Source organism: Falco naumanni, chromosome 6 (genome assembly GCF_017639655.2).
Source record: "Falco naumanni isolate bFalNau1 chromosome 6, bFalNau1.pat, whole genome shotgun sequence".
Lineage (NCBI taxonomy): Eukaryota > Metazoa > Chordata > Aves > Falconiformes > Falconidae > Falco > Falco naumanni.
Window position 1 is genome coordinate 58,581,694 of NC_054059.1, and position 20,341 is coordinate 58,602,034.

At 35.7% G+C, this 20,341-nt stretch overlaps 1 protein-coding gene across 1 annotated transcript in view; it reads right to left on the reverse strand.

Moving 5' to 3' along the window:
- The window catches only part of NKAIN2 (sodium/potassium transporting ATPase interacting 2), a 572,885-nt gene that overhangs the window by 250,554 nt on the left and 301,990 nt on the right, over positions 1-20,341 (reverse strand). Inside the window, exon 3 of the mRNA XM_040599422.1 lies at positions 17,285-17,365. Within this exon, the coding sequence (XP_040455356.1) occupies positions 17,285-17,365 (81 nt within the window). The remainder of the gene's footprint in view (positions 1-17,284; positions 17,366-20,341) is intronic.

Here is a 20,341-nt window from a genome sequence, read left to right on the forward strand (position 1 = left end):
GTTAGCAGTAGTCTGTAATTTCCTAGAGGAAGGGAACAATCCGTACATGAGAAAACTTAATAGGACACATTTCTAAGGAAAAGCTTCAAGTAATTCTGCAATGTGAGCAGGACTAACCATCAGAATAGAGTGTCTCCACTAGTACTGCGAGGCACTTGAAGAATACTGCGTTTAACCTCACTGTGGTGCTGTCCTTTTCATGCAGGCAGCTGCAGTCATCTTTGTTTTACAGTGGCAAAAACAGAGAGCAGAAGTTGAGACAGACGTTCTGATTTATAGGAAATCTGGGTCAGAGCTGAAAAAGGGACCCAAATCTCCCAGGGTTTAGTCAAGTGATTTGAACTACAAAGTAATGTTCCTTTTTGCAGCTAAATAACTGGCTTATTCAGTGAGCAGATGATATTTAATAGATTAATAAATGTTTACTTCATGTACAAATTCAGATCCCTTAACATTTGCGCATCTTTTATATTTCAAATTCACTGAAATATGAAAGCCAAATATGAAACAAAAAAACCCCAGAACTCATAACATTACTCATATGTTTATCTGTATTTTGTAATGATAAATACCAGTATGTCTTTTTTCTTAAATCTAATTTAACAACATTTTGATGAGTATGGAAATCATCTATGCATGCCTTACACGGTGTCGGTTTAGACACCAAATGCTTGCACAATGCATGCTCCATAACATGATTTCCATATCAATGAAACTAAAATCTTCTCTTCTATTATGAAATTGTTTTTGATGTGCAGAATTCTCAAGACATCATCATGCTTTTAGGGATAAGACATGACACTTTGAGAAGCCCTTGAAGAGTCTATGTCAGCTCCTGGCCTCATTTTAGTCAATGGAATAAAGAAAAAAACATGCATTGACTTCAACAGGGACACAATTTCACCTGAAGTTTCTGCCTAAAAAAAAAAAAAAAAGCAAAACTAATTAAAAAGCTGATGGAGCAATCACAGAGAATCAGGAAGAGATAGACAGATAGACTTTTCTGTCTTTTTTTTTTTTTTTTTTTTTTTTTTTTTTTTTTTTTTTATGGTTTCAGAATAGTAAGTGTATTCCATCCTGAGATTCTGTAACAAAATTGCTAATCCATCAGTCCCTGTATTCTTACAAAATTTTAAGATAAAATGATACATATATTTTGCAGAGCAGTTTGTACTAAAATAACTTTCTTCAGCTGTGATGGGTGAATTGGCTGTGGCAGTTTCAGGGGAGGCGGAGCAGTACATTGGATATACTTGACTATTTGGGCTTCTGACACTGGGCTGTGCGATGTCACATGCAAACTAAGAAACTGCATAACGGATGTAAGTCACCATGCACCACCTGCACAGCTGGTTTAAAAGCTGTTCAAAAAAAGTATTTATCAGTGTTTGGCTCTTAAGATGAGAAAGAGTTTGAAGTGGAAGGTAGGTGTTCACTCCAAAGTCAACTCAATTAATATTTTAATGAATGATCTGGGTGATAGAATTGAATACTGTCTATATCATGCAGAAGAATGCCAAACACTGCAGAGGGCAGGACTGCAATCCAAAATGATCTCAGCAGATTGAAGAGATGACCCAGGAAAAACAAGGTGAATTAAATAAAGAAAAAAGCAAAGTACTTCCTGTAGGCAGGAGAAATCAGGCAGATTGAAAGTAAGTAACATTTACCAAGGTAGCAAAATATGGCAAGGAGAACTGCAGGAGTCTGTAATAGTGACTCAGAAATAAGAATCAACACTGTAGCACTCTGCAAAACCCAGATCTGATTCAGTAAAGCTTAATGGCAGCTTTATAGATAAAATACTAGGGGTCCTACAGGTCTGCTTTACTTGGTGCTGGTGAGGTCTCAGCTAGAATTTTTTTTATTTTTTTCTTTTAATACTTCATGCCAAAAAAGCTACCGAGAATATAGGAAGAATCTAGAGGAGAACAGTAAGAATAAGAGACCTAGAAAATATAAGCAATAAGGAAACATGAAAGAAATGTATCTACTTTGCCTAGAGAAGAGGGAAAAAATGAACAATCAGCATAATAAATGTCTTTCAACATGCAGATAGTATAATAAAAAGAACATTTGTCCTGCCTGTTCAGGAAATTCAAAGATATTTAGTAAAATCATTTTGGTTGGATAAGAGGAGAAACTCCCTGCATGCAAACCCAGGTATTTGATAGTGATACTCAATTCATTTTATTAGTTTATAAAGATTCACTTAGCTAACCAAGTGCTAAAGACAGATGAAATATTATTATTAATTTCTATGTGCAAGAAATACTATACAGAGATCTCCTCCATCTTCATGTTTCCATAATTTTACTATAGGTAATTTAGCATCACCTAAGTAGAGGTCTAAAAGGGACAGGACATTCTGGACTCATGGTCGTATCTTGTAAAATACATCAGCAACATATGAATACGTAATTTGCTTATATTTTTTTCTTCTTTTTCATTCTAATGTTAGAGTAAATCATCATCCCAACAGACTGTATAGTTAACATGTGCTACATGACTTTCTATGTATAAAATACAGGAGTTCCATATTTCTACAGCTTAATATTTAATTCTAAAAATGTAAAATAAAATATTTATTTGCTCCAGGACTTACATATTCAACAGTTTGCCTTTTCCCCCTTTTTACCTTATCTGACATGTACCATGAAGCCCATCACAAAGAAAATACTACAGAAATGAAACAGACATTAATAAAAATATACCTTTAAATTTTTAAGTAGGCTGAATATATATCCCTTGCTCAGTATTGGAGTTTTTCAGATCAGATCTCTTGGTTTGAATTTTTCATACAGTCTTTCCATTTTTCTTGTTATGAGTGTCTTCTATAGTACCAATCAATATAGAGCCACAAATTCTTGACATTGCTCTTTGCTTTGAAGTGCGCACTTACTTCATATGCTTTTTTAAGGATCTCAGATTTTGAAATTCAACTATTCCATGCTCTGAACTGAAATGCCAAAAGCTTATTATTCATTTGCATGTTGGTATGACTTTTTGCATAAGATTTTTAAAACTGACTCCCATGGTTTCATGGACATGGCAGGGAGGTTTTCAATTTATTTCATGTGCAGCATCACTGGCTTACTCTGAAACAAAATGATAATCAATGAAGAAGAGGACTCAAATAAACTATGCAACTCCAACTGAAAACATGAAGCAGTTTTTCAGTATGTTTATAAATGAAAACTGTACCATTGCCATTCTTTCTCCTTTTATTGAAGGCAAATCAATAAATGCAGGATTTTCAAAAACACATAACAAATTTCTTGCTAGAACTCAAATTCTGTAGAATTACTAACAGACTAAACACTCAAATTCCAATTTGAATGTAATTTAGGCTCCATGGCACCAGATTTTTAAACATATTAGGAGACTGATGTTAAAGGAAAGCATCCCGTTGTGCTTAACTACCATGAATTCAATGGGTGATGAACACTTAGGGTTGGATTCAGCTCATTTAACTTTCACTATCTAGAAGTCAGGTATCTACTCTGAGCTATGCTGACAATCTATGCAGAGAAGCAGAGATCTCCAAAGAGTGTTTCAGCCAATCACCACCTGTATCAGCCAGGTATCTAGGAAAACAGGGAAGTGTAAAAAGGAGGAGTGGGAAAGACTGAAGAACTACACATGGGAAGCAGCATGTCACATGGGCAGGGGAGGATGGCAGCATGTTCTGCTGAGAAGGATCGGAGGAGACATCATCAGCCTCTGGACTCACAGTGGCTTGCTGGTTTCCTTGAGTCCATGTTTTCATGCCTACAACCCACCATCTTAAATAAATAGCAGAAAATCTGAATATTATTTGAAAATAAGTTTTAGTTTGGGTTATCAAAGACCTAACTTATATGTGAAATAAGACTCTAATCATATGCAATTTGGCACTTATGCTTGTAATATTTTGCACTACCTTTGTATCAGGCATGGCAAAGATGATACTTGATACTTACTAACTTTGAAAGCATGCTTCTTTATGATAGGAAACAAAGCAGTACTTTCTTACACAGCACACAATGACATCAGTGTAAAAAATGTATTAATTTTTATATATTCTTTTTAATGGACACATTTTTGTGCTTGTGAAAAACAGCTGAAAACATTGCCTAAAGCTAAACAGAATGGGCACAGGGATCAAACAAATTTCCCATGTTAAGATTTCTCAATAACCTTTAGCCTTCAGTGACTTTTCATGTACAGGCAACTCCCCTCTGCAGAATCTATCATTAATGCTACATACTGTGACTCAGACAAACATACTTTAATGATAAGTTAAAGATTGCTACAGTCATTTTCACTTTGAAACCTGAATCAGGATAAGTACCATTATCTCCTGGAGATATTTTGCTAGAAATGTAACATCAAAATTAAGTCCCTGTAGTCTGTTACAAGCTCCTGCTTTCACTATGCAGAGATGTTTCTTGAAAGAATCCCAATTACTTTAGATCCATACATTACACTATTTCCAAGTGCGAAAACCCAAGAGTCTGGCAATTATCATTATATTCTCATTCCTGTTGCAGGTTGTATATGCTAATGAAGAGAAAAAACCTAATTGCATAGTATCATAGTCTGTTGTTACTAAACACTCCTGTAACCTCTTCTTCCGAACAGCTGTCTGAGCTCCTAACCTTTTTCTCTATTAAAAATTAAAACCACAAAATTCAGGAAGGCAAACACAATGGTCAGAAGTTGTAATTTTAGGAAGCATCTTGTGCTTTGAACTCCATCATTGTTTGTCAACTATGAAAAATGCATGGCTAGAAGCTCAAAAGCTTCCTGATTCTACACAAATTATGCTATATTTTATATCCTTGCGCTAAGCTGAAACTAGTTATGTGATTGAAATACTTGAAACTATTCACAAAGGTGCTGATAGTATTTGGCAAGTAGAGTAGGAACTATTCGAAAACAGAACAACTAAAAGAAGATAGGATATTTTTGCACAATGTAAACCAAGGTACTCATAACACAAGAAAACATTCAATGAAACAAATAAACAAAAATAAAATAAACAAGAAATAAGAACAGCATTTGCGTTGCTTTTTTTGGGGGTGTGGGGGTGTGTGGGGTGTGGGTTGTTGGTTTTTTTTGTAGAATTCATGCCTGTAAGGATAAGGAAATTAAAAAAAAAAAAGTACTAAATAAAAAGAATCAGACAGAGAACAGCATATATGTGCTGTGAAATGAAATGGAAAACATTGATCAAATGCATGTATGTATGTATGTGTATGTTTGTTTCCCAGTAGTTAGTGGTGTGGTTAGTTCCCTAGGCTCAAGGAGAAGCTTATCCAATGGTGGAATATCATTCAATATTACCTATGGCAGTATTTCTTACAGGGCCATTTGAACACGTCATATTAACTGCAGTCGGGTAGATGCGGAAGTTCAGAGATTACCTTTGCAAAACCCATGGTATCAATTTTGACATTATTCTTATGCGAATAGTTATGCAAATAGGTTGCATACTGTATTTTTTCTAGATTGTATCTGCAATACATTTAACAATGTTTCATTAAAATTTATATTATGATGTCAGATGCAACATAAGAAAGAACTAACACCTACATGAACATGATATCGAATATTCTAAGGAGGAGAAACAAGTTTTGAAAAAACTTCCTTGAGTCAAACTTCTCCACCCAGTGCAAATCAATCCCCATCATTGCTGCTGCAGGACAGATGTCTTGTACTTAGGTTTTAAGAACATCTGTGGGAACACAATCAATTACTTGCATGTGGTTACAATGGGCAGTGAAGTACAGAAAAACATTTAGTGTATTCTTTAAGTGGTAGATAAAAAAAACCCAAACAACCCTAAATGAAAATGCACTCTAACACAGTGTTTCCCCATACTTCCAAAGCAAAATGAATCTTGACAGTTTAGCCCAAACCAGCTAGAATGCATTTGAATGTGCTAAGTGTCAAAGGAATGTGCCAGTAGTGAGCAAGTCAAGATTAAAAACTATTCAGTTTTAATAGTCTGAATGAGGAAAAGAGAGGAGTGACAAATATAAAATTGCCAAGAAAAGAAAGAAAGAGCAAGACAGAGATCGCTTTGTGCATCTTTGATTGGAAGTCATAGATGCGACCCATATATATGTAGGAAGAGTCCTTCACTTTTAAGATATGGTCAAAAACCTGACAAATCCAACACCTTTTTTCATTTTTTTTTTCAATCTAAGTAGTAAGGTTTGTCTGTTATCTGTAGAGGAGAAACTGTTCTGTTTTGGTTTATTCCGCATAGTTTTGAGTACTCTGATCTTGGTTTCCATCTACATTGCAAACAGCAGTTTTTCTATGGAAGGCTTTATTGGCAGTTTAGAGACATCGGTGAGGTACTCAGACACAGCACATTACTGATCACCTCCTTATTGCTGAATTAGCCAACTATTGTAGGGTGGAAGAAAAATAGCCTGAGTTGCACTGTGACCTGCTGAAAAACAGGCTTTTAGAATGAAACCCACATTAAACCACACTGTTATTCAATTCATAAGGTTATTTAACAATCAAATCCTGCCCTTAAAACACAGAATCCAATTTCTACACAAACAGGTGTTTGTGGTAGTCTGGTAAGTGGGATATAATGCCATAGTACAGCAGTCTACTCCTGAGTAGATACGATGCCCCTTAAAATTAGTATCACTGAAATAGCACCAGCAAGTTTTTGAAAACATTGACGCTAGAGTTAACGTATACTCTGGGGATAAATTCACAAAGGTGATCATCGAGTTTAATGGGTTATTAGAAAAGGTCATTGATTTTTTTTCATAGCTAGTCCTTCATTATGAGCGTATGGAATCAACAAAACAAAACAAGTTGAAAGTGTGCTGTCAGCTGCAGTGTGACAGCACTGAAGTCAAAGAGGTTTTGCCAGAGAATAATTTTTCTGGTTTATTATGGACAATTAAGAAAAAATCATCATCAAATTCTACAGAGTTATCAAAGTTTACATTAGTTAATTCACTTATCCATATATCACAGATTGCTGCCTCTCAGTAGCAGTTTTGGAAATATTCCTTTCATTGGAACAAGAAAGGAAGAAAATGAAAAGAAAAAATTACTAATATTTAAAGGTAATTATACATTTTTGAGGTAGCAATTTTACAGGAGGAAATACTAATTTCTGTTGTATCTCATAAAACTACATTGTATTATGTTTCTGGAAATATCTGTTTAAATGTTTAAGGAAATTTATCTAGTGAGGGCAAATTCTCTTAGGGAGCAGAAAGTATAGCAGGGCTCTGTGACTACAGTAGACATTCACTCTGAAATATATGTTACAGTTTAAACATACTACTGTCTCCTTACCTTTTATTCATGTCTTCTCCAGGAGCTACTCACCTGCTTCAGTGCAAAATTGTGTGTGTGTGTAAGAATTTATTTTATGTGGCTGCTTGGAGCAGCTTAAGATACACCTGTGTATTTTAGCCCAGAAATAGATCACGAACGTTTAAGTGCTTCAGTGCCTTGGCAGGGCTGTGGAAGTGGGACCCTCCAGCAGAAGGGCAAATGCAAATACAGCACATTATAAGATGATGAACCACTAGAAGAGAGGATTAGCCAATGCGACCATTTTCAGTGCATGGCCTGATGGCCTGTCATCTCCCTACTACCACGGCAGTGGTGAGAAAGGAGTATAGCAATAATGACAGTGCACCGCTTGTTGGCTGCACTCACACTGTTCTATGGGATGGGCACAATATTAAACAGGCTCTAAAAAGGAGAGTGCTTCACAGCTCATGTTGCTTTCCTAGGTTCACTAAATGCTTATTCACGTGTGAAAAGATGCTGAAGGCAATACAGAATTTTTATTTCCTACTGGATTAACACTGGCATAATTTTCAGTTACATAAGGATCAGAATGATTTCCTTCAGAAATTCCAAGTAATATAAACCTCCTTGGAAACTGTATGGGCCTAGTGCTGCCTTGAAATTTCTGTTAGACCCCCTGGTTCACAAGATGGAGCTTATCTGACAGATTATAAATAGAAGGTCATTTATTTATTTATTTTTAGAGGAAAAGCAAATGTGGAGAAAGTATATACTAGCCATCACACATACACTTAGAAGAACAAACTGTTAAGGACTATCTTAAAGTATTGCATATGTACTCAGAAAGAATAAATACTAAAACAAAAAACTGATACCATGAGACACTGAAATGTAACTCAGCCTTAAAAAAGAGAACACATCTTCATATGTTTTCCTACATTCACAAAAGATGAACAGGTGCTTTGATAGACTCCCCAGCTTTCAACTATGGTAAATAACCCTTCAGCCCTTGTCCATAGCTTATCCAGAGCCTCATTTACACACCCATAGGAAAGGTACTGTCTGCAGCTGTGGTATTCTGAGCATCTGCTTCATTGGAAATAACTTTTGTCTTCTGAATTTTTCATTTTAAGAAAAAGCAACATTTTTTACACCAGTGCCTTAAACAATTGGTGAAATGTAATAGTGCACTATAGCATTCAGAAGTGATTTCCTTACAGAGCAGGACCAGGAAATGTTGCCCAATCAAAAGTAGGGTTTTGTGTCACTTGCTTATCCACCCTCATAGGGATGAGAAACATGGGGAAAATCTGATAAGAAAGTTGAGAAAATCCAGGTTTCATGAAGAATTTCAAAGACATAACACTAGTTTTTATTCTCCTTGTCGTTTCCTATTTATTGATTTCCCCTTCTTATTCTGCTTCATCACATACTAAGCCTATGCACCATTTAAGACAGGCTTTATTTATATCATGTGTGTTTAGTATATGGCACCCTGATATCAAATTGGGGCCACTAGATGGTACTGCAATATAATTAATAAATATTAAAAAGTATTATTATAAAAATATATTTGGTTTTTATGCAATGTCTTTTCTGTAGCATTTTAATAGACACAGAAATATCCATGGCACTGCCTTTAGATATACACTAAACCTTCCATGTAACTGTAACATATGCAGTTGTAAGGCATATGTTAAAATATGTGCTTACTGATCTTAACAATATAACTAAGGTACTTAATGCATATATACACATATACATACTACTTATACAATATTTACACACATATGTAAACTAGCACCTGATCAGTCACTACACTTACTCATTTTCATGTGGTCCTGTATTCAGTGCATGACAATTAGATTATGGGAAAAATGTGTATCAAAAGAAGCATGACCAGCAGGTGGAGGGACGTGACTCTCTTCTACTCTGCTCTCATGAGTATACTCCCACCTGGAGTATTGCGTCCAGCTCTGGGGCCCCCAACATAGACATGGGCCTGCTGCAATGAGTCCAGAGGAGGACCATGAAGATGATCAGAGGGCTGGAGCACCTCCCCTATGAAGACAGATTGTAAGAGTTGAGGTTGTTCAGCCTGGAGACCGGAAGGAGAGAAGGCTCTGGGGAGACCTTATAGCAGCCTTCCAGCACCTAAAGGGGGCCTACAAGAAAGCTGGAGAGGGACTTTTTACAAAGGCCCATAGTGATAGGGCAAGGGGCAATGGCTTTAAACTGAAAGAGGGTAGATTTAGATTAGATATAAGGAAGAAATTATTTACTGGGAGGGTGGTGAGACACTGGCACAAGTTGCTCAGAGAAGCTGTGGATGCCCCATCCCTGGAAGTGTTCCAGGCCAGGCTGGATGGGGCTTTGAGCAACCTGGTCTGTGGAAGGTGTCCCTGTCCATGGCAGGGGGGTTGGAACTAGATGATCTTTAAGGTCCCTTCCAACCCAAACCATTCTATGATGTAAATCAATAAGCAGATGTATGTTTATGCATGAACTCAACATGAAATATATTTCAGAATTTAAAAGATAAACTTTGTTAAATAAGCAAAATCTATACAACCATATTCCACATTTTCCTATATTTTGATTTCCTATCACAGTTTGTTTCACCATTAAGGAGTTGAAAATTTCCACTTTTATATAAATGTTTTCCATCATATGCTATGTCTACAGTAATAAACAGTTTAAATTTTATAATCAGTTATCTTCTAGCTGGTAAAGATCTTGAGTTTTAAAAATTGCTGCAAAACTAAATTATCTGAAACCATAAGCATGCTTAATAGTATCTACCCATGAAACTACTCTCAGAATAACCTAACACTGCTGGTTGCCAGCACTATTTTCAATTTTCATCTGTTAGATATATGATCAAGCATGTCAAATCTGCCCTGAGTAATAGAAGGGAAAAAATAAAGTCATTTACTTAAAACATTCTGATAGCTATTTATCTGAAAACCCTGGTCAGATTTACCGCTCAAAGGCATTTACCTACAAAGTTAACCAGATGCTTTGAGTTGAAAACTAATTTAATTTCTCTGTTATCTTAACAGGACATCTGTTAAAACAACATCCAAGGAAGGTAATATGTTCAAAATTAAACATCCTGCAGGTTGTTTTATTAGAGTATGTGCAACATTGACATTTAACTGTTAACAACCACTGCCTCACAAAAATAATTAGTAGATGTGGAATTAAAGCAGTATAACAATTATCTAATGGACACTAAGTAATGTAGAATGATTGTGTAACTGGTGTAAGTTCAGTCTTTTTGCCAAGTTCTTTGTTATGTTACAACTGAGTTATACTGGAGATGAATGGAATGAACCATTTCTTCTGTTTCTTTCTTTCAGCAGCTTCATCTAAGTATCAAACTGTCCCTTTAAAATGAGAGTATATTAGCTACATAAAGTCTTCAGCACTCATAGCCAGCATGTTTTTTAAGCATCATGAGTGACAAGCTATGCAAATAATATCCTGAAGTAATTTGCATTATTGTAGTTAATTTGCATATGGATAAAAACTGCACTTCAGAGCAAGTAGGTATCAATCCAAGCAGTGGTATGTGAAAGTCAGATATATAGGTGGATGTGTTGCTTGCCAATGATGGGATATTCAAGTGGAAAAATACTACGAGGTGGCTGTTTCTACTCGATCCTTATAACTTCGCTGGATAAGATGGTGGGGATAGATGAGAATGGTAGAAGGAAACGTGGGCTCCATATGCAGGGCTGACGTTAATGTGTCTGTTGGCAGAAGGTGCTATGACCATTGCTGCATTAGTGTCATCCAATGGAGAAGGAAAAGAGAGAGGATGGACTGCACTACAGCCACTAGAAGTCAGCCATATCTGGCTAATCCTGGACTAACACCTCAGGTCAACAAGGGAAAGGTGGACTTACCAGTGGTGAAAAATTGTTAATACATTAATGTGACCTGTGGGTGTATTTCTAAACTGCTCATTTCCTCCTTAAGATCTTCTGCATCAGATGCTCCCCCATAGTCCAGGCTGGTTGCTGAGCCCAGCTGGAGGCAGGAGAACGGATTAGCCATATCCTGAAGTCCCTTCTGGCCTTAACTATGAACCAAAACTATGAGTCTGAAGACACTGATTTTAATTACAGCACACACTGACAGTTGGGTAATCCCGCTAACACAATTTCTTACATTTGTCTTTATTTACTCTGCTTTCCCGATGTGGAAAACAGTCAAACTTCCAGTTCAGCTACACAGTGGGTAATACTTGCAGATAATAAACCAGCAGCAAACTCGCTCCCTAAACCTTCATTTCATTTCATTTCCCCAGTAGTTCCTCTGCACTCCCAGAGCTGTCTATCAGTTCCCTATTAGTTACTGGGGAGACTTCACCAAGTTTTGGTTAAACCTTCTCATTCATACTTACCTCAGCAGGAAAGGGGAAGAATTACATATTTTCATCATTTCATTTGACTGCAAGTTTTTTATGCAAGGTTTTCAGCATTTCCTTAAAGACAATGTCAGGCAAATTAAATGTTGATATAAATCATAATGTCTTTGAACTAAAGAATAATAAAAAGAATAATAATTCTTTTTGAATTGTATTGCTACTTCTTACAGATAACAAGGATAACTTTCATCTTTCTACATTTTCCTTAAGATACTATATAGCTTTACATATATGTGAGGATTATGCATTTTTCTTCCATAGTAAAGCATGTAAAATTGTGAAAAGTGAACTGATTATTTAATTACATGATAATTGGCTTTTTTATTGTGAGGAGCAACAAGATGTGTGGTTGGAAATACAAATTCAACTACAGAAATGACAAAAAGAAAGCTGAAGTACTCAACATCAGTTGAAAGCATATAGGGGGTGTTAGAAAAGATGTAGCATGACTCTTCTCAGAGGTACGTAGTGAAAGATTAAGAGGCAATGTCACAGGTTTTAGCACTAGAAATTTCAACTGCATATCAGGAGAAAATTTTTCACAATGAGAATGGTTAAGAACTAGAGAGGTTGTGAAATTTCCATCCTTAGAGACTTTTAAAACTTGACTGGCTAAAACCGAGCAACCTGATCTAACTTTGAAGCTGGTGCTGCTCTGAGCAGAGGACTGGATTAAGAGACCTTGAGAGGTCTCTTCCAACACAAATTAGTCTGTGATTTTGTGGGTCCAAGTTATCTTATATTTGCAGATATTTGGGGTGAGTAGGAGAAAATGTGTTCAGAAACATTTGATTTTCCTTAAAACTTCTGGCAGAAAACAATCTGAGTCCATATTTTCCTTTAGTTTACATTTTAATAGGTACAATATATTCAGTTCGTTGTATCATATTTAATAATTTCAATTTTAAATGTGTATTTTTTTAATCTTTCCTATTCTTTCCTGTTCCTCCTGTTGCAGCTCAGGACAATATAGGAAAGGAAGTAACCTCATTTGAATGCAAGTAGCAACAATTCTTTTAAAGAACAGTAGCTTCTAACTCAGATCTGTAGAACGAGTGCTAAAATAATGAGGAACTGCACTTTACACATGGTGAGCTATTGCCACTGTGCTTAGGGTTCTTAGGTGCCACAGTTCTGTACATAAGCTTTCATAGTTCTACCTGTCTTCAGAGCAGAGTTGAAGTACAGGATTTATTTGTATGAAGTATGGAAATTAATTACATAATGGCCAATAAGGAGAAAACAAAATATGTAATGGCCACACACAGTAAGAAAAGCACAATTATTATTTTTTTCCTTGCCTCTTTATTAAGTTTTTTCTGACTGCTGCAATACATGGAGTAAGACCCAGTATGGCAGCCTCACTCAATTCCCAAACCTGGTTCATCTCTAAGATAGGCAATGCTGTACAGAGATCAAGGAAAGTATCATAAAAAAGAAAAAAATACAGTTGCAACTGCATAATTAAAAGCTATATAAAAAATGTTTTACAGAGAGATTTAAATTATGCTTATACAAGCAATCTTAATTCTGGCACTCCTTGATACTGGAGCATCTGACTTTCAAACACCTAATTTTTGTGTCAAAAGATACATAAGTACAACCTTATGATTTAATATATTAAATGTAACCTTTGTATGTTATTAGGTATAGATAACGAAGATGTCAAGAATGCCACACAAATAGAAATGAAGTAAATTTTGACAGTTAAAGCAAGTTTTTAAAAAGTATGTTCTTGGTCACATTAACATAGTACTGTAGGGACGACAGCAAAGCTATACTGGAGCTCAGCCAGGCAGCAGTGAGAGAACTCCTCTATCTGGTCACACAAGATATGGGGCTGCATACAAGGAGAATGAAAAGTACCGGCACAAAGCTGGAACGATGTGCAGCAAGGGCTGCTTTGGTTCCTGAACCCCAGCTGGTCCCCCTTGTCCAGTCCCCCAGGTCCAGCCTCTGTCTTGATTTCCAGTAGCTGACAGCAGTTTCTCTACACTCCCATACTTGTCATGGCACCAGCGCAAACTCAGCCATGCATTTTTTACAATGAAAAAATATCTATTAATTCTAAACTAAAATCGGGAGTTTGGTAGTTCTTATTCTGCTTCTATTCTGCTTGTAGGACCCTCAGACATCATTAGGGGAAGCTTTTAAATGCCCTGAAGTAAAGTGCCGTCTCCATTACATGGACATTTTCAGCACTATTTTTACTAAGGCTTTTTATTCAGAGGGTGCAGCTGAATTCCATAGAAGTAAATGGAAATTTTGGCTGAAGAAAATAGTAAAAAATGCTAAACAGACTGTTAACTTTGTTCGGGGCATTTTTTTTTATTATTTTTTTTTTTTAGTTCCAAGATAGTTGAATCTAGTTCCTTGTGTATTTACTTGATATATTTAAACAAAGAATTGCAATATTAAATTTTCTCAGAGGTGCTATTATGTTTTCCTTATTGTTTCACTAGTGTACTTCAGATGTACCTCATTCAAGACAAGAGGTCATGCTTTTTGTATGTTCCATTTGCTTAGCTGCAGGCCAAAATAAAACTACTCCTGGAAGGCCTAATTTTACTGATTATGGCACTCACCAGCATGCAAAAAACACAGATTAATTAAATATTATTGAGGAGTAATACTGAAAAGTAAATCTGAGAAGTGGGTCTTCTAGACATTCATTCACAAATCCAAGCAACAATCAAGGTTAAGAACAAGTGATTGCGCTTCCTCCTTGTCACAAAGACATAAATATTCCAGCTTGCTGTGAAAAAGTTTCAGCAAAGACAACCATGCCTCAAGGACAGAAAATACTTAGTATGATGCCATTTCCACAAGATATATATGATTTTAATGGTGTATAATGCAAACAGATTTGCATGGCCATTCACTAATAATCCTTGAGCCTCCTCAGTCTCTTCAGAGATGATTACCTCATCATTCTAAGAATTTCTGAGTCTTTGCAGGCCTGTTTCAGTGTAATAAGGAGAAGTTATAAAAATGTCATGACCTCCACCCCCACAACTAAAATAAAAAAGGATGAAGCTAGGAAGCCTTTTGTAATAAGGTATATTAACAACTGAAATACATCCTCTCCATTGTATTAGCAGGTGAAAATGGAAAAATTGATGTATGTACAGGTAGAATAAAAGCTGTTCTCAAAACTTTAAAAAAACCCTTTCTTTCTTTTATTTGGTAGAAAGCTAGAAATTATATATATAAAAATAAACTATACCCAGCTGAACTATTATTAGGCTGTAATTTTAACTTATCAATTCCTAAAGCCATGCTGTGCAGGATCCTCTCTCATGGTTTACAACCTCAGAGGCATCTCTCTGGTACTTACCCAAAGGTTATTTTTTATTCTCTATTTAGAACCAGTTTAGACCCAGAGCTTTTCTCAAGGTTCTATGTGTCAATCCAAACACAAAAAAATACACAGGAGTATCATAACAGATTTGAAGTTACAGTTACTCCCAGATAAATATATAAATAATAAAGAAGATTCAGTGCAAGACATATGAATGTGACTGAGAGGCATAAAACTTAAAATGATCTATTTTGTGAGATACCTACATCTATAAAATGGTTGGAGCCTCTGAAGGGTGTAGAACAGGAGGATAAGTTTTATCCACCCAGACAGTTGGGTATCTTTCCATTAGACACATATTTCTGGGTCCTAGGTCTTGCAGAAGATTTGATCATTTAGGGAAGTTTTGACATACCCTTTGTACTTGAAAGGGAGAGTGATGTCCCATGTGTGAATGAAATCTTTTGTCAATGAGTCAATCTGTACCTATTTCTTAAATCTATCTTTTCCTTTTCTCCCTCTTTATCAGTGCTGTTGGTCTGAAAAACCAGCTGACGTGGAAAGAATATACTCCACTGGGTACGTCAACGTAGATCATATCAGTGGAACAAATAATACCTCTAAAGGCTGAATAAAATTTTTAACTGCATCCAAATATAAGCCTGAAACCATATGGCTGGTTGGGAAACACTCTAGATGACACAGCCCTAGACTTCAGAAAAAATCAGTTCCAGGTTTAGATACTGCTTTTGGTCTATCTTTATTCCAACTACCTCTTACTAGTGTTCTTAAGCTGTTTTTACACTTAGTAAAAGAGTGCTCAAACAGCTGCTTCTCCTTTCTGCTTTCTTTCCCACCCTGTTTCACCTCCCCAGACACATTAACCGTCCCAACATTTACAAGTTTGGGAATGCAGGTGGCTGAAACAAGCAGGTGGAAAGAGGGGGGATTGGGTTGAGTATAATTGTACAAGAGGTACTGGGTTTGTTATACACATTAGTTAACTTAGTAATAGGAAAGAATTTTAACCAAATAAAAGATAATATATGCAAGTTCTTTTATTTACTATGTGTTTGCCAAGCTTTTAATGACATTGGGCCTATCTGAAAGTTTAAAATCCAGGAAGTGCAATGTTTTATCTGCAGAAAATTACTTCACACTATCAGGAAATGAGATTCTTATCCTTTTGAAGAAATAGTATACATGGGGATGAAATATCCCTGTCTCTAGGGTTTTTGTCTTTTTACTTTGGGGGCAATATGAAAGAAAATACAGGTAAGGAAGTATCCTTGCCTCATTTATTCTGACTATAATTGTGTTTAACTTGCTGCATGGTAACATACCAGCAACTCACAAAGGATCTGAGAATTACATCTGTAATTTACAGTTCGCTAAACTCCCTTTAATCAGGAACAGTAATTAAATATCTGCATCAAGAAGAGAATGTGATCTCTTTCACACATGAGATTCTCCTTGATGGTCAGTTCGCACCACTGTAAGCATAACTCAGCATGGGCAGCAATATTTAGACTCAGCTGAAGCTTATTACTTTAACAAAATAATTTGTTACCACTGCTAATCTTTTATCCCGCAAATTGCCAGCCTTCTGGGAACACCTTAGTAGGAGTTTTACTCCGCGATGTTGGTTTGAGTCCATTACCAACTGTAACTTTATTGTTACCACTTACAGTGTCAATAAACCCCCATAAATTGTAATTCTTAGGAAAATGTATTTTTCCTGTGCATTTTGATGGTGTATAAGTGTTCAATCATAACATTCCTACAAGAAGCACAGTTAAAAAAACCTGCTGTAGCCAAATGGCAATCTATTCTGGCACCTAAGTTTACATTTTAATGTAATGAAAGACACCTTGTTTTACAATTAGTATGCCATGGATCCCTGAAAGGAATCCAGCTAAGTAACAGCAAGCTAAATGGTACAATAAATATTTTTTACCTTTGAGATAGTAATCTTTTGTATTCATGAAATCACAGAGGTGAAATTTGCATTGCGGAATTACTAAGCGGGAAAAAGACATCATTTTCTTCAAAAACATATATGCCATTATTGTTGTGGGCATTAGAAGCTATATGCTCATTACTGTCTAGGTTAAAAATTTCTAACATAACCAGAATAGTCCAAATTTTGATCATATTACCCTCATTCTAATAACACTAAGAGGATGAGTGAAACACAACAAGCCTTTCAACTGGGGCCTGTTAACAAAGTGCTGATGGCTTAAATGTATCCAGTGGTAAATTACCTTTGAAAGGTCCCCAGCCTCCAAATAGAAGCAGATAACAAACACGTTCCATGTAACCCAAAGGACCAGCCAGACAGCATACTGCAGAAAGGAAGAGAGAAACAGTGCATTAATGATTTCACTATCAACTAAGTTAAATTTAGTTCATTAGACCAGTAATTCAATCCAAAACAAAACCAGATTATAAATATGGAGCATATGCATAAAAATGTTAAATATAAAAGAGAATTAAGAATAAATTCTTCCATTTCACAGACACAGTCTAGAGTGAACTAGTGAGTACTCAGTCATAGCAGAATATCTGTTTCCAAGAAAACAGTTGAGAGGCCTGATATTTGAATTTAAGACTAATCTGGATCTCTTATTTCTGTTCAAATGGGGAACATGCAATATCAAGAGAGGCATGTAACATGAATTACATGTGAGAAGTGCAGAGCTGTTTATTCAAATAGTTATTGAAACATAATTTACTAAATAACAAAATCTAATTGATTTAGGCACTGGATTCTGCAACATTTTGGGTTTAGTCTCAAGAAACTAAAACTATATATACAACCTTAAGAAAATAAACACATATATATATATAGGTTATTTTGCAGCATTTCTGCAAAATATGGAGGGATTTGCTCATGACATCTCCAAAACATGGTTCATAATTATTCAACACTCTCAGGAGTAGACTATATTTTAAATTGCCAGTTTCTTTGGGTTCATTTTTGGTTTTGTTTTGTTTTACAGTGTATAGCAGAAGTATTCATGCTTAAGCAATAACAGTTCATTGGTGGTTGCCAAACTTAGTCACATATTTGATGTGAGTAATACAGTACATGTTTTCTCTCCTGTCCACTACTTTGTTTCTTTTTTGTATTCATAAGACCTTATGTGTTAGGATGGGAAACTACATTTCCCTGCTGTAATGCTGGAGCATCTTGTATAATAAAGTTTGACCTGCTGTGCTACTCTTATCTAATGTGCTTGAGAGCTTCCCTTGACAAATTATTCCATCATCTAATAAACCTTAGGATCTACAAATGTTTTTCTAATGGCTATTGTAGCTATCCTCTAGTTGTTCACAATTCAATTCTGCATGCTTGATAATTTCATTCCACACACCTACAGCACTGCACATGTGTGAAACACAACAGAGACACAACACTATTCCCTACCTGTTTTAGCTGAGGGGTATTTCCTTTCTTTCATATCACCAACCCGTTTCTCTCAAGTATTTAACTTACTCTTGTTTTGTTGTCTTTCCTCCAAACTGTACTGATTAAATTTTGTTAAATTACTTTCCAAATCAGGAAACACTGTTTTCTGCACACATCTGTATTATATCACCTTCTGAATAAGCAAACAATATTTTTGACTTAACACTAACCACCTCTTACAAAAATATAGGACAAACCATTGTTTGTCATGAACGACAATCTCATTCTCTAAATTGAGTGACAACTTATGTAGGATGCTTCTTGCATTTCTTTTAAAAGTGCTGTTTTGCATCAGATTGTCTATCATTCAACATGCCTTTTTCTATTCAGTCTTCTAGATCCTGTGAAAACAATACAACTCTGTCCTTTCTTGGGAGATCTAAACTGAGACTATATCCAACATGAGTAAGATTTAGGCCTCTTTCAATTTCTTATTTTTATAGATAGCCAAATAATTACCAACCAACTTAGTTATTAGGTAGGCCATGTACAGATTTTAAAGAATTATGATAAATATTGCTTTGAACTAATGGAAGCTAACACAGTTTTAAAGGTTCAAACTGCTTTACACAGAAGTAATTTTAGGTAAAGCATGTAGGTTACATATATTTTATAGGACAGGTCTTTCTGGCCCATAGATATGGTCACAGATCATAGATTTATTTGGGTCAGAAGGGATGCTCTGAGGTCACTTGGTCCAATCTCTGCTCAAAGCATGACCAGCGTAGATCAAGTTGTGCAGATATTTATCCAGTTGAGGTCTGAATAACTCCAGGAATGGAGATTTCATGGCCTCTCTAATGCATATCTACTCTTTAAGCACAGGCTGCTCATAAAACTTTGGAAAACAGGAACTTAACTCAGATGCATGGTAATAACACTCTCTTTTTTTTTTTTTTTTTTTAACCCAGCTCTGAGATATTAAGTGTATTCAGCATTTTATTTTCCTGGAGTTTGCTCATGGTACACCTAGCTTTGCATGTAACATGGAGCATTATAACTACCAGAATAAGAACAGTAAATATTATTCAAGATTCAATAAATTTAATTTGGCCTTTTTTCTAACTTTGCAGCACTTTAGCTTGCTGCTTTTAGCACATTATTTTAATAACTTAATGTTATATACGAATATACGTATACTCTGATGTAGTTAATACAAGTATTCCATCTGACAAACAAAGGTAATTGGATTTCTTACAGTGAAAATTCTAAATAATACATTAGATTGTTTTCCCAAATAAGACTTAAGCAGCAATATCCTTTAAATAAAATAAGACTTAAGCAGCAAATCTGTTCCCTTGAAATAACTTCTGTGATCCTAAACAATTTTAAACAAACTGGACAAAAGACTAGAAGACTCAAAGATACTATTTCACAAAAGTTTCAGGAAAATAGGCCTACAAATGGGAAGATACACTCTATTAAGTTACAAGAGCATCTTTTATCCATCAACACAAAGGGGAAAAATATGTGGGAAAGAGCCACTGGAAACTAGGTTTCATTAGATCTGTTGTTCATGGCACAGCTTGTTACATTGCATGTAAGCAACAGCTGATTAAAAGACCCCCTTGCACACACATCCAGCAAAACACTGGAAGGCACTCCAAGGCACTTGGGAGCTGCTTGTCCCAGCAGAGACCTTTATGCTTAACATAGAGAAGTGAATCTTTTCCACTGTTCAGTCTATCACCAAAAAAATGACAAATTTATCTGACTTTTAGATACACTCTTTTAACAAGCATCTGCAGATGAACTACAAGATACGGTTTAAAAATGTCTTAAAAGTATGTTTTAAATTGATTCCTTTTGAACTGTTATATTAAGTGATTGCTGTCTGAATTCTGTGAAT